This window comes from Vanellus vanellus (assembly GCF_965231255.1).
Source record: "Vanellus vanellus genome assembly, chromosome: 13".
Classification (NCBI taxonomy): Eukaryota; Metazoa; Chordata; class Aves; order Charadriiformes; family Charadriidae; genus Vanellus; species Vanellus vanellus.
In genome coordinates, this window is record NC_138918.1 from 11,584,665 (window position 1) to 11,597,755 (window position 13,091).

At 44.3% G+C, this 13,091-nt stretch overlaps 1 protein-coding gene across 1 annotated transcript; it reads left to right on the forward strand.

Annotated features, from left to right (window-relative positions):
- The first annotated feature begins 1,669 nt into the window (after nt 1–1,669).
- LOC309677288 (hepatitis A virus cellular receptor 1 homolog) lies at nt 1,670–7,649 on the forward strand. Its single transcript, XM_082490062.1, has 7 exons — nt 1,670–1,994; nt 3,211–3,261; nt 5,131–5,210; nt 5,473–5,529; nt 6,283–6,397; nt 6,992–7,031; nt 7,411–7,649. The coding sequence occupies exons 1-7, from the start codon at nt 1,748–1,750 to the stop codon at nt 7,502–7,504; spliced, it is 684 nt and encodes a 227-aa protein (XP_082346188.1). The 5' UTR covers nt 1,670–1,747; the 3' UTR covers nt 7,505–7,649.
- Nucleotides 7,650–13,091: the final 5,442 nt, after the last annotated feature.

Consider the following 13,091-nt stretch of genomic DNA (forward strand, 5'->3'; position numbering starts at 1 on the left):
CAAGGATATTTCACTTCAACAGGCTTTGTGAAGGTGAACGCTTAGGAGGACAGGGAAAAGGTCAGCTGTGGCTTCTGGTGTTTTTTAGCCAATATGAAATTTTATTGGGACAAATTGATACATTCTCCTTTTTTATTCTGAGAAAGCAGTCGTCCTAGGAAAACATTGCTAAAGGCACTGAAAACAACAGGTTGCAGAGTGGTACTGGTATGGGCAGATAGACGTCACAAATTCGGTGGTAGGATATGTTCAGTAGAAAGAAAAGTGATATTACAGGTATTATTTCCTCTAGCTCTTTATAGAGCCTTTTATGATGAAATTCATTTAGAGCTCACTTTTTTTATACTAAATAAAATATGTTATTTTCAGAGATGTTATTGTGGCAAAGTCTCCGAATGCAGGCTTATTTTTAACTATAATAGCTTAGGTTAGGAAAATGGCTGGGCTGAGCTGGGGAAAACAGCTTTTTCACAAGGGACAATTGCAATCAAGCTGTACAGTGCATGGAATCCACTGATGCATGTTGACGGACGGGCCCGGGGAGCTCCCTTCCTAATTATAGACTGGGCTAGACTTTTAATAGAGATAGTTTATTGCCTGTACTTGCTGCAGTGATTTCTATTCCTGAAATGTTAATACAGATAGATCAAAGTATTTACACATGTGATCCCATGTTACTGAATTTGATAAGAAATGTGTAGTGGTAGATGTATGGCTATGGCAAACAGTTTTCTTTGAAGTACAAGCGGACACCTCAGGAGCCCCACTGCATCACCTGTTAGAAGACGGTAGGGTTGCAGGGTGGCTTTGACTGGATCACCAGAGCACAAATGAAATGGCACTTGATACAGCTTTTATTAAAACCCTCCTAAAGGGAATTTTGACCGGAGTGGTCTAAATAGAACAAAAGAAATTCTTACTGTGATGAATGGGCTACTGGCTGCTAGGTCTCACTGTTTTCACTTGAATAGTGTGACACAGCCTTCTGGAAACGTGAGAAATGACTTTTAATGGGAACCAAACAAGTTAGAAACTGCATAAGAGTGAGGGGGAAAAAGATAAGGTAGTGAAAAAAGAGCATATAAAATTTCTCAGAAAAACTGTGAAAAATCTCTCTTGGTAGGAATAGGCAAAATCTGTCATTACGCAAGAAAAAAAGGAAACATGTTCAGCAGTGATCACTCTGATGAAACCTGCTGCTTTGTGGCTTTTCATTGAAAGGGAGGGAGAGTTTCCGACAGTGGTTTTAATGAAAGTCAGTGTCTTACTGTCCCCCCATGTGTGGCTTGGATTAAATCTGAACTAAGATTAAAAAATAAAGAGCTGACAGACCGGACATGGCTAAAGAGAAGCCACCAAGTTGTCAGGATGCAAACTCTGTTCTCTCTTCACCTCTCTGCCTACCTGCAGAGGCTGCCGAAAGTTTCTTCTTTCTCTGCCTAGAGACACTTTTGGAATAGATCACTGGCCCCATCGTTATCCCTCACTGCGTCGGGCCTGCTGGGATTCACATCTATTTGCGGAAAACTCGATCCAGCAATGCCTGGTGGTGTTTGCGAGATAGGAGGTATCGGGTCATGCGAGATGCATGAGAAGCTTCCACTTGCATGCACTGTGCTCAACAACTACGTTTGTCTCTTTGTCCGCAGGCCCCACAGTATCAGAATCACTTGTGAAAGGAAAGGTCGGTCAGGATGTCACTGTGCCCTGCTTTTACCGCGTTAGGAGCCCACGAGACATCACATCAATGTGCTGGGGTCGTGGCAACTGCCCTTCTTCAAAATGTAATGGGATCATTATCTGGACAGATGGCTGGAAGGTGACAGAGCGGTACAACAGCAGGTATACGTTGAAAGGGAACCTGACGATGGGCGATGTGTCCCTCACGATCGTGAATGCCAAGGAAGCAGACAGTGGGACATACTGCTGCCGCGTGGAGATCTCAGGGTGGTTCAATGATAAGATAAGTAATCACAAGGTTGTGGTAGAGAAAGGTGAGTGCAGAGACAGTCTCTTGTGTCAGTACTATTGTGGGAAATCTGCTGTTGAGTCTGGATATCAAAGCTTTTGGTGGAAATGATTTCTATAATCATCCATAGGACTGATCTTTAGCACTCTGCAGATCTGCTGTTGGTGCTGTTTAAATTAAGCTGTCTCTGGCATTGTTGTAATCCCAAAATGGTTGCTGCAATTAAAAAAAGGACGTGGTGCTTTGTTTCATGGTGCATATGCACTACTGAGCTTTCTTAGAAGCACCATTTGAAGAATTTAAGAGAAAGGGCAGCATAAAATCATAGAATGGTTTAGGTTGGAAGGGACCTTAAAGATCATCTGGTTCCAACCCCCCTGCCATGGGCAGGGACACCTCCCCACTAGACCAGGTGGCTCAAAGCCCCATCCAACCTGGCCTTGAACGCCTCCAGGGATGGGGCAGCCACAGCTTCCCTGAGCACCCTGTTCCAGCATGTCACCACCCAGTAAAGAATGTCTTCCTAATATCTAATCTAAATCTCCGCTCTTTCAGTTTAAAACCGCTTCCCCTCTTCCTATCACTACACTCCCCAAGAAAGAGTCCCTCCCCAGCTTCCCTGTAGGTCCCCTTTAGGTACTGGAAGGAGCTATAAGGTCTCCCCGGAGCCTTCTCTTCTCCAGGCTGAAAAACCCCAACTCTCTCAGCCTGTCCTCACCACCTGGAGAGGTGCTCTCTAATCGTCTTCGTGACCTCCTCTGGACTCGCTCCAACAGGTCCATGTCCTTCTTATATTGGAGGCCCCAGAGCTGGAAGCAGTACTCCAGGTGGGGTCTCACCAGGGAGGAGCAGAGGGGCAGAATCCCCTCCCTCGCCCTGCTGGCCACACTGCTGGGGATGCAGCCCAGGATATGGGCACAGGCTACTTAATTTATCCAAAGCATTATAGTTGCACCCTTTCCATAGAAAACAGTTCTTCATTTTCCCTGCTTGATTCTACAGTAAATCCCAGGGACATAAGATTAGTATAGACTTTTTTTTTTTTGTCAACTCTTCCTTTGATTCTTAGTTTTTCTCTTGTTTGTAAAAAGCATGATAATTTATGGAACACGTGGCTGATGCGTACTTGTGTAGCTGGTGCTAGCGAATTTTTATTATAGAATTTTTTCTTTTTCAATAAGTAAAGGCACACTAAGGTTAATTATAATGTATGTTGGTTTTGTTTTATTTTTTAACATCAGCTAGGATCTCTACTGCAAGTCCTCACACTTCCACCTCTGAACAGACCTCAGGTAACTTTTATCCAAGTACTAATCTCAATAGCATATATAAGCTCTATTGCAAATGGGGATCTTAGGAAGGAAACAAAATGACAGATGATAGAAATGTCTTGGCTAAAATTTACTAAACATTACCATAGAACCAGAGATCAGAACTTGGATTGAAATTCTGCCTGACATTATATAGAGAGTCCAACAGATGGAACTTCATAGGTGGGAGGAAGCTTGCTTCCAGGTGTGATGCTTAAGTAGATGTTTAATTGGTGCTGCAAGCATTGTTTTTCTTGTGGCTGTTGTTTGGTATGTCGTTTTTTTTGTGGTATAAAATCTCACCTTGTCCTGTGGAAAAGAACAGTAAATCCCTTGAACAGTAAAACACAAGTTTTTAGGAGTTGGGTGTGCCCGCTATTTAACCAATTTGTTTCTTGCTCTATAACGTAGAACCATTTTATTGGGCTAGCTCAAAAGTGCATCTAATTCAGGATCCTGTCTCCAGTAGCAGTCAACAGCAGATGATTAAGGAGGACTGTAGAAACAGGACAGTAATTTTGTGATACAGCGCTAAAGTATTCTTCAACCCTGATATACTGTGTGTCTCAGAGGCTCCCCACGTTCTCTGTAGCCTGTGAATATTTAACAATGTGAGGCTCCTCATTGTAGTGGAAGAGACAGGGAACAACTATTCCCCACTTGGTTTCCTCATTCCACTCATGAGTTTATAGACTTCTATCATATACCCACTCAGCTGCATCTTTTTCAGTCTGAAAAAGACAACTTTAGTTTCCAGTACGCAAGAGAGAGCTCATAGTGTAACAATAGCTTATTCTCTGGATTTTGAAAGAAAAATCCGGGATGCTATTTGTATTTCTCCCTCCATCTCAGAGGTTTGCAGCTCAACAACTCTAAAATGTTACAACAGTTGCATTTCCTTTTTGAAAGAAGAAGTGAAAACTTTCTCAGACTGTTTCTGTTCTGGTTGCAAAAAACATGGCTTCCAATCTTAGAACTCACGGGTTCTCTTAACCCTGTGACATCTTCCTTAGCTGCTGGTGGAACAATTTTTTTACATTTTCGGAATACAAGTGAGTATGTGCATGTTCACACAGAGGGAAACTGGAAAGGGCGGGTGGCTGCGTGCCTCTGATGTAGGAATACTCCAGAATCTCCAGTGGAAGAGAACAGTGAAGCTGATGATCCTGTCCTCTTCAAAATAAAGCTTCTGGGATAAGCGTGACAATTTAAAATGTCAAAGGAACCAGCCAGGGTGTCCATAGTGTGAACAGGAGATTTTGTTTTCAGGAGGGTGGCGTATCGTCTGACAACACATGGAGGAGCTGAGACTGATGATATGGAAGACATAAGTTTGTAGCTCTGAGTTTTAAATACTGCAAACAGCTTTGCTCTGGGAAATTACCTCAAAACATGCTGCAGGTCCTTATGCACTTTGGTCAGTCTGTTTATTGTATAGCTGTCTGGGACTTTAAAAGTCTCATTTGCTTTCTCTAACTCTGCACCACTTGCTCTTTCAAGGCCCTGAGCTAACCCTAATCAGTTTTCATCAGACAATGTACGTTCGCTTTAGGCATCCGCTGCCTCTTCTTGGCTTCAAAACCAGATGCCTACCTTGGTAACTCCTTCCTTCTAGGCCCTGAGTGTTTCCTGGAAGGAATTCAAAGCTCTGAAAAGGGCAGCAGAGACTCCAATATTCAGAGTTCTGTGCTGCCCTCTGAAGGCACCGACCTCTTTATGGTATGCAGAGCCGAGACTCCTGATAGAGAGATACTTAAGTGCGGTGGTCCCAAGTCAGGAGTACAAATTCCTCTCTGTCAAGGCAGAAATTCCTCCCTGTGCAAGTGATGTGTCTGTCTTGCCTTTGCTCAGCTCCTGGGAGCACCAGTGAATCATCCTTTACCATCACAAGAACGTGGCCATCGGTTTCTGCTACCGAAGCTCCGCAGACCGTAAGCATCTCTGTCGTGCTGTAGCATCCCTAGGCAAAGTGGGTAGACGAGAGGATATTGGCTCGTCCCCACACTTCTCTTGTACTGTTTTAGTTTGATTGCAAAAGACTTTTTTTCTTTTTTTATAGTCTGCGCCTTTAGTGCTTATGAAAGAATGCTTACGTGCTCGTTATTAAGGGAGGGGGAAAAACGCGCTTTGCATGCATACAGTACTTCCTACTCATGCAGGAAGAGCTTTAGCAACATGTTTATTGTCTTTCAGGCCCCCAGTCCCTGCTCAAACGCCTCAGACTGCTCGGGGGTAACCTCAAACCTGCAGGTACGGCAGGGTATGGGGAAGAGTGGAAATTGGACTGCCCGACCGCACAGCAGTGCACCCGCGCTGCCCGTGCAACGGGGCTCAAACAGCTCCGCATCTGTCCTGCGGAGTCCTCCCGCACCTATTGCAGGGTGACAGGCAGGAACATCAGCCAGATTTTTATCAGGAAGAGAAGACAGCCAAGTTAGCCTTTGGGAAGACCTGCTGTGCCATGCTGCAAGGCAGCGTGTGCTGCGGGCATTCACACTGCCGCGTGCGCAGAATGTAAGTCGGGGACCACACTGTGCTTCAGCGTCTTCCCAGGCCCGAGAGGTTGGATGTCGCATGGCTGGCTTCGGGAAGAAGTTTTGCCTGAATAAAGACCGGGGCACGGAGAAGGCATATTTATTTATTGATATAAAGCCTTGAATAACTACCGAATAAGCTGGCAAAAAGGGAGTGTGTGTGACACCTGGAGATAATTTAATCCTAAAAAATAAATAAAATATTCACCAAATAGTATTAAACTTGAACAAATGTGATTTGTCATCACTTCAGATCCTTTGACTATCTCAAGAAATAATGTGTTTAACAGCATGGCTCACACAACTCTTGCAGTGACGCTGCTTGAAACTAGTCCCATATCTCAAATTTGGCTCTTGCTCTCAAGTACGCTTTTACTGCAGGGTTGCAAAATACACAAATGGCCTTTGGGTACTGTACGGGCTTCTCACTGTCAGCGCCACTAATGCTCATCTGTTTTGCGTTTGACAGAACCAGTCTGTATCACGTCCCAGTCAGCAGTACTCAGAAAATTGGCTATACATTGGGATCGGTTTATGTGTGGTGCTTCTAGCCATCCTTTTTTTGGCTCTGTTCCTCACTAGACGTAAGTACTTTTCACAGGTGGGTTGAGTACCTGAAATCACAGCTGTGGCAGATGCCATATATCTTCTGCTTCAGGGCAGTGAGCTAACGGCTCTGGATGGCCGCACTCTGTGCCCTGTGCCGTGGTTGTGTGCTCGGATCCCCCCGTAGCCTCTGGGGCCCAGAACGGCAAGGTGCCAATGTGGTGCCATCGGTTTATGTCTTGGACTCCTTAAGTAACCAGTCGACCCGTGGTCTGGTGAGGAGATGCATGATACAAGTCCACCTCCCCTGCACCGCTCATTTCCTCCTACCCATTGTGGCCATGTTGTCCCAGTCTTTCCCAATGGGAGGGGCACTGGTTTCATATAACCGTATCCAAGATTTTTCTATGTGCCAGACTTTCTCCATAGAGGCTCTTGGTCCAACCAAGCCATATGCATTGGATCTCGTGGAAATAATGGGGATTTCCTATACTGAAAACATCTGCTAAATGTTCCCATATTTAGTTTCTTACACTTGAATTATTTTTTTTTTTAATCAGCTACTTTAATTGCTTCTGATGGTTTAAAGAAAATTTTCTTTTTTCTTTATTTTCATTCTGGATGGTCTTCAGAATATTTATACAATACGAAGAAGATGGGTGACTTTCCAAAGTAAGTATTCTGCTCCTGCTTTAGCTAACAGGAGGAAAAAGTTGTCAGTGTGCTGACCGTTCCACCATATACTTTGACTTTCTTTTTTAACCTCAAGTGATTAGGAAACATTGCAAAAAAATTAATAAATTCTGCTACTTATTAGTAAGCAAGCAAAAATAAATATAACTGTCAGTTCATTGCATTAGGCAGCATGCAAACTTCAAGTGTGGGTTGTCTCAGAAGAGAAAAAATGATTCATTGTCAGTCATGTTTAAATATGCGTTTTTGCATATTTTACATTTTTCCAGTGAGCTGGTTGATTTAGCTATCTGCTCTTCTGCTGTGTTTCTGTTGTCTGGTTTTTGTTTAACACCATGGTTTTTACTCTTTTGTGCAGCTTCGTTGCATTTTGGAGACCAGAACGTGCAGGGAACCATAGTGCCCTGGAAGATGCGACCCATGCAGAGGAAAATGTTTATATAATACACTAAGGACTGTATGCATGCTTGCCTTTGCCATCGCCGGGCATTGAATAGTTTGCAAAACATTAGCTGCGCTCTCTGCTCAGCAGCTAAACGTGACTGGACTGAGAAGCATTATTCACATCGTTCTAATAAAACAAATAAAAGCTGCACTTCTAATTAAAAACTTTATCAGCCTGTTCCAGAAACAGAAACCCTATTGGCTTGAATTAAAATTTCCGGAATCCTCTCATGAAATCCTAAAGAAAGTTGCCATTATATTTATTATCTGCTTCAAATTCTCTCCTTCTTGGGAAAAAAGAGGAAGTGCCAGAACAGCCACTCAGTCACACAAGGAAAACCACACATTTTTTTAAAAGTTTGTCTTTACTGTGTATTCTGTCTGCCAGCTACAAAAGAGTCCGTGCCATCAGAGGGCAGAAGCAATCTCATAGCTGCCGTGACAAAGATGACACATGGAAAAACTTGATGGTATTAGTATTGCCATGTACATTTAGTTGAATTTTCATTAAAGTCAGGTATACCCAGTCCTGGTAACAGCTCAGTAATGCAATGTACTGAGCCCACAGTTAAATTTGGAGAAGCTATTGATGCTCACCCCCTCATGGGACGTTCTTGGAGCCTACAGGATCGGTATTTCAATGTGCAGAATATTCACAGCTTGTTTCCAGAGAACTATGACTAGGGGTGTTGTCCTCTGCAAAGTACATCACTGTTTCTGTGGCGCTTTCCTCGCGCCCCCCTATGCCCTGAGAAGTCCTCAGCATGGAAAATATCACTTCTAGGCCTCTAAAACAACTGATCAAAAATTAACTACTTTGTAAAGTTAATTAAGTTCTGACTTTTCTTAGCTTGTGGAAAAAGTAGTAGACGTTGCACAAAATTTGGCTGAAAGTTTTCCCTGCCTTTACACCCCTCTAGGTATCACACAGCAATGTCTTATGCTGGGTTGGTTTGATGGCTTTTAGCTCACAGGTGGGAGTATCTGTGGCCCAGTGCCTTTCCCCTGTTGCTCCTCAGTGCAATCCTTAACTCACTGTTGGGCAACAGATACAACGCACCCAAATCAGCTTCAAGTGGGAGAGTAATTTTCCCTAATTGTTTTTAAGAACATATTTTTTAAACAGAGGCTGGGGACTTACTGAAAGAGCAGAAAAGTAGTACAGGCAGGAGAAAGACCATCTCTTACCAAATACTGGTCAGTACAAATTTTGCCCTGAAGCTCATCCCAAGCAGTGATATGGAATAGATAAAGCAGACATCGCTGCCGCAGGGAAGGCTCACAGACTTACCACAAACTGGCTATTATTGAGTGCATCATTTTCAAGGGAGTCATGCAAAGAACAAAGCTGTTACCCAATGAGGCATAAAGGAGCAATAATAAAATCAGTAGGTGTTTATTTTAACAGCTGAGACACTTGGGGCCGCAGTCTGGTTGTGTTTTAAGGGGAGCCGGGCTCAGTGGAGCAGTTCCCCATCCTTCCCCCGGCTGGTAGAGATGGGAGGGCTTGAGCTGCTTGGGGAGGGGAGCGTTTTCCCCTGTGAGTCCTGGAGAGCCTGGCTAAGGTGGAATACTGCAGGTGAGCGTGCTTGCAAAGGCTCGCGAAGGAGGGAAAGGCTCCTCATCTTGTTGAGGAAGAAATGGAAAGCAAGTTGGGATAGGTGGCCCTGGTGCGCTCTGTATTTTCACTTGTGCTGTGCATTGTCTTACGGCTGTCTGCTGTAGCATGCCTAAAAGGTTGGAAATGTGGAGGTGAATTTGTGGTTGACTAAAGAGCTCAGTGTGGGAGCACTGATATTAGGTGATTCCTGATCCCTGGGCCAGGAAAAGTGGTGGAAGAAATCAGCTCTGCCATTTTCTGTCTTCATGTCACGTGTTGCCTTGTGTAAGAAAGTACCAAAACTAGAAGGGACCTGCTAGTGTTAGACTGTATTTCTGTATTTGACTGTTTTTAACAATTACTAAATTAAAATTACCGACCCCATTGCAGACGGTGCTTTCCCGCTGCCTGGCTGAGCATGTCGCTGCTGTGGGCTGTAGCCCATGACCGGAGCTGCAGGAAGTCTGATCTGGTCTCTGAACTAGATCTCAGAAAACATCTTCAGTGGTTTCTGCTTTCTGCAACTTTTACCAAATCAATCTCTACTGGGATCAGAGTTAGACAACTGTGCGGTTTCCAACGTTATCTGATTCCAACCACTTCTGCTCTTAAGGAGTTTGAGGACCATTCTTGAAGACTGCTATTTATGAAAACTGCTTGCCCATAATGATTTTTTTTCTTAATATTACAGACTAATTCTTATATCAGAGAGTTTTCATGCAAAGCAAAGTCCTAGAGTATCTGATAACTAAAATCTCAATTAAAATTTCCTTTCTGCTGCACAATTACTTGGTAAGCAGACTCTGCAAAGGTTGTGCAGAGCAAGAACTTTGCCTTGGATATACGGTATAATGCATACAAATACATGCAGGCAGAAGATCCCTGTGCTTTTTTATGACTTCCACTTGTGACAGTGGATCTTGGAACAGGCATTTCAAAATGAGCTCCAGAGGTGGGCATGTGGCACTTGGAGCCTGTTCTCCTGTTAAGAGATTATCCAGCTGCACACAAACTGGCAGCGCATTGAGCGTGATAAGGCTAACGAGCTGCAAACTTATTTTTTTGAGAGAGCTCTCTGCCTTTCTTTCCTTTTCAGCCTGCAACAAGCCACTAGATAGCAGTACAGAAGCAGAAAGCAAGGCACATTTTTCTGGATTTTGGATGGCCTTTTTCAATTCATTCTGCTGAATTTATCCCAGTCTTGCTAAAGAAGCAAAGCTGACATGATGCCATGTTCATCCTCTTCCTTTCCTGGTCACCTGCAACATACTGACCAATTCTGTTTTGACAAGCTTCATGAAATTGGTAGCTGGTTAAAGCTCCAAATTTGTGCCTCAGGTGGGATTCAGCTGCTCCCTGCACTGGCATCAGCTGGGCATGGGCTCACAGCCACTGCTTAATGGTGAGTGATGGGAGACAAAGGAGAAATTGGAATTATTGCAGCGAAAAGGTCTCCAGGATATTGGACACACCAGGTTTCATTAGTTCTGTTCACAGAACAGCTGGGGCTGTGTGTATTTAGCATTGTACGAACTGTACCTGGTAGAACATAGCAAACTAGATATTTTACTGATTGCTGGTTAACATGCCTTATAATGTTGACGATGTGTTGCTGTATTGTTGTATCTATCCCCACTGGTTGCTGGTTTTGCTGTACTGAAACATGTGAAGGTACAGAGAAACATTGCAGCACCACTTTGATTCAGAATAAACTCAGAATAGTTCTCTGAGCTTCACGCTCCTTGAATCTGCCACTAGGTTGGCTACCGCAGCATCAGATGGCTACCTGCTGGTGAAAGAAACCAGGGATCCTGGCTTTGCTGGACCCCAGTCTATTGGGGGTCTGCTTCTTGCCACGGCAACGTAGTGGTGGTGTGATAGATGGGGGCGCTAATGAGAGGTAGCCGCCTACTCCAATGTACTACTGAGCCCAACAGGTCTGCAAGCATGAGAGTCCTTCTCTGATGCTGTGTTGGGGGGGGGGGAATACTGAATAGCTGATCCCTCTCCAACCTTCCTGTGCTACTCCAGATTTTGTGGACCTGTTCATGGTACCCCTTAGGTTATCTCTTTTCCAGGCTGACTCATCCTGGACTACCCATCTAATCCCCCTGTGGAAACTCTTCCATACTTTCCACCATTCTTTTTGCCTTTCCTGGAACCCTTTCTGGATCTAACATATGCTTTGAGAGGACTAGAACTAAACATAGGATCCAAAGTAGATTTGTACAGTGGTGTAACTCTGTCTTCTGCTTTGTTTTCTATTGCTTTACTAATAACAGTGGAAATTTGATTTGCCTTTTTTAATGCTACCAAGCAGAGGGGTGGGATTTTCACGAGCTTCACTACTCATAGAATCACAGAATGGTTTAGGTTGGAAGGGATGTTAAAGATCACCTAGTTCCAACCCCCCTGCCCTGGGCAGGGACACCTCCCACCAGACTAGGTTGCACAACCTGGCCTTGAACACTTCCAGGGATGGGGCATCCACAGCTTCTCTGGGTAACCTGGGACAGTGTCTCACCACCCTCAGAGTTGAGAATTTCTTCCTAATATCTAATCTAAATCTACCCTCTTCCAGCTTGAAACCATTACCCCTTGTCCTGTCAGTACATGCCCCTGTAAAAAGTCCCTCCAACTTTCTTGTAGGGCCCCTTCAGATACTGGAAGGCTGCTATTAGGTGTCCCCAGAACCTTCTCTTCTCCAGGCTGGACAACCCCAATGCTCTCAGCCTGTTCTAATATGAGAGGTGCTCCAGCCCTCTGATAATATTCATGGCCCTTCTCTGGACTCGGTCCAACAGGTCCATGTCCTTCCTGTGTTGGGGACCCCAGAGCTGGATGCAGCGCTCCAGGTGAGGTGGTCTGAGAGTAGAGTAGAGTCCTTGCCAGTGAAGACTGAGGCAAAAAGGTCATTGAATATTTATTTTTGAGTCATAGAGTATTTCATTTATTTGAACAGAATTTTGTCTGTTTGCAATTCTTCATTCCTGACCTTAATGCCCTGAATTAATTTTGCCTTGTTGCTTATCTCTCCCAGAGAAGAACTTCCAGAGAACTTCTTTATCAATTGGTCAGAAGGAGTTGAAAAAAGTCAGAAAAATTAAAAGGTATTTCTTGGAGTTGGTGTTGCAGATCTTTGGGAAGGACATTGTTTTGGTGAGAAAATATTTGTGAGAATGTCTCCAAGGCTGTCTTTACGAATAGAAAATATGAAGCTGGTGAAAGAAAGAAGCAGAAGTCTTCAAGCAGATGGTGGAATTGGGGGAAATGAAGTGATTAAGAAAATGTAAGCAAAGACAAAGTCACAGGTGGAGACTAAGCCAAATATTTAGAAGTGTAAGAGCACAGAGCTTGCTATTGCCGCTCAGCACCATGGAATGGTACTGGGCCTTAAGAGTTCCATGGAAAGGCAAAAGAAATAGTATGTTGAAATCTCTGGTGGTAGTACCATGCTGAGTGTCTTGGAAGAGGAAGGAGAACAGGATAGAATGGGGTAGGATAGAGCAGTTGCAAGAGACCTTCAATGATCATCTAGTCCAACTGGCTGACTACTGGGCTAACCAAAAATTAAAGAATGTTTTAAGAGCATTGTCCAAATGCCTCTTAAACACTGACAGGCTCGGGGCATTGACCACCTCTCTGGGAAGCCTGTTCCAGTGTTTGACAACCCTCTGGGTAAAGAAATGCTTCCAATGTCCAGTCTAAAACTTCCCCAGCACAGCTTTGACCCATTCCTGTGCATGCTATCACAGGGTACCAGAGAGAAGAGCTCAGCACCTCCCTCTCCCTTCCCCTCCTCAGGAAGCTGTAGAGAGCAATGAGGTCGCCCCTCAGCCTCCTTTTCTCCAGACTAGACAAATCCAGAGTCCTCAGCTGCTCCTTATCGGACGTGCCTTCCAGCCCTTTCGCCAGTTGTGTTGTGACTCCTCTGGACGTGTTCAAGGAGCTTCACGTTCTTCTTAAATTGTGGGGCCCAGAACTGCACACAGTAC

Excerpts from the sequence above, each read along its gene's own strand:
- LOC309677288 (XM_082490062.1), top strand. The coding sequence starts at position 1,748 with ATGTGCTGGGGTCGTGGCAACTGCCCTTCTTCAAAATGTAATGGGATC. Across the intron at positions 5,211-5,472 it reads CTACCGAAGCTCCGCAGACC|GCCCCCAGTCCCTGCTCAAA; the intron begins GTAAGCATCTCT and ends ATTGTCTTTCAG. Across the intron at positions 5,530-6,282 it reads GGGTAACCTCAAACCTGCAG|AACCAGTCTGTATCACGTCC; the intron begins GTACGGCAGGGT and ends TGCGTTTGACAG.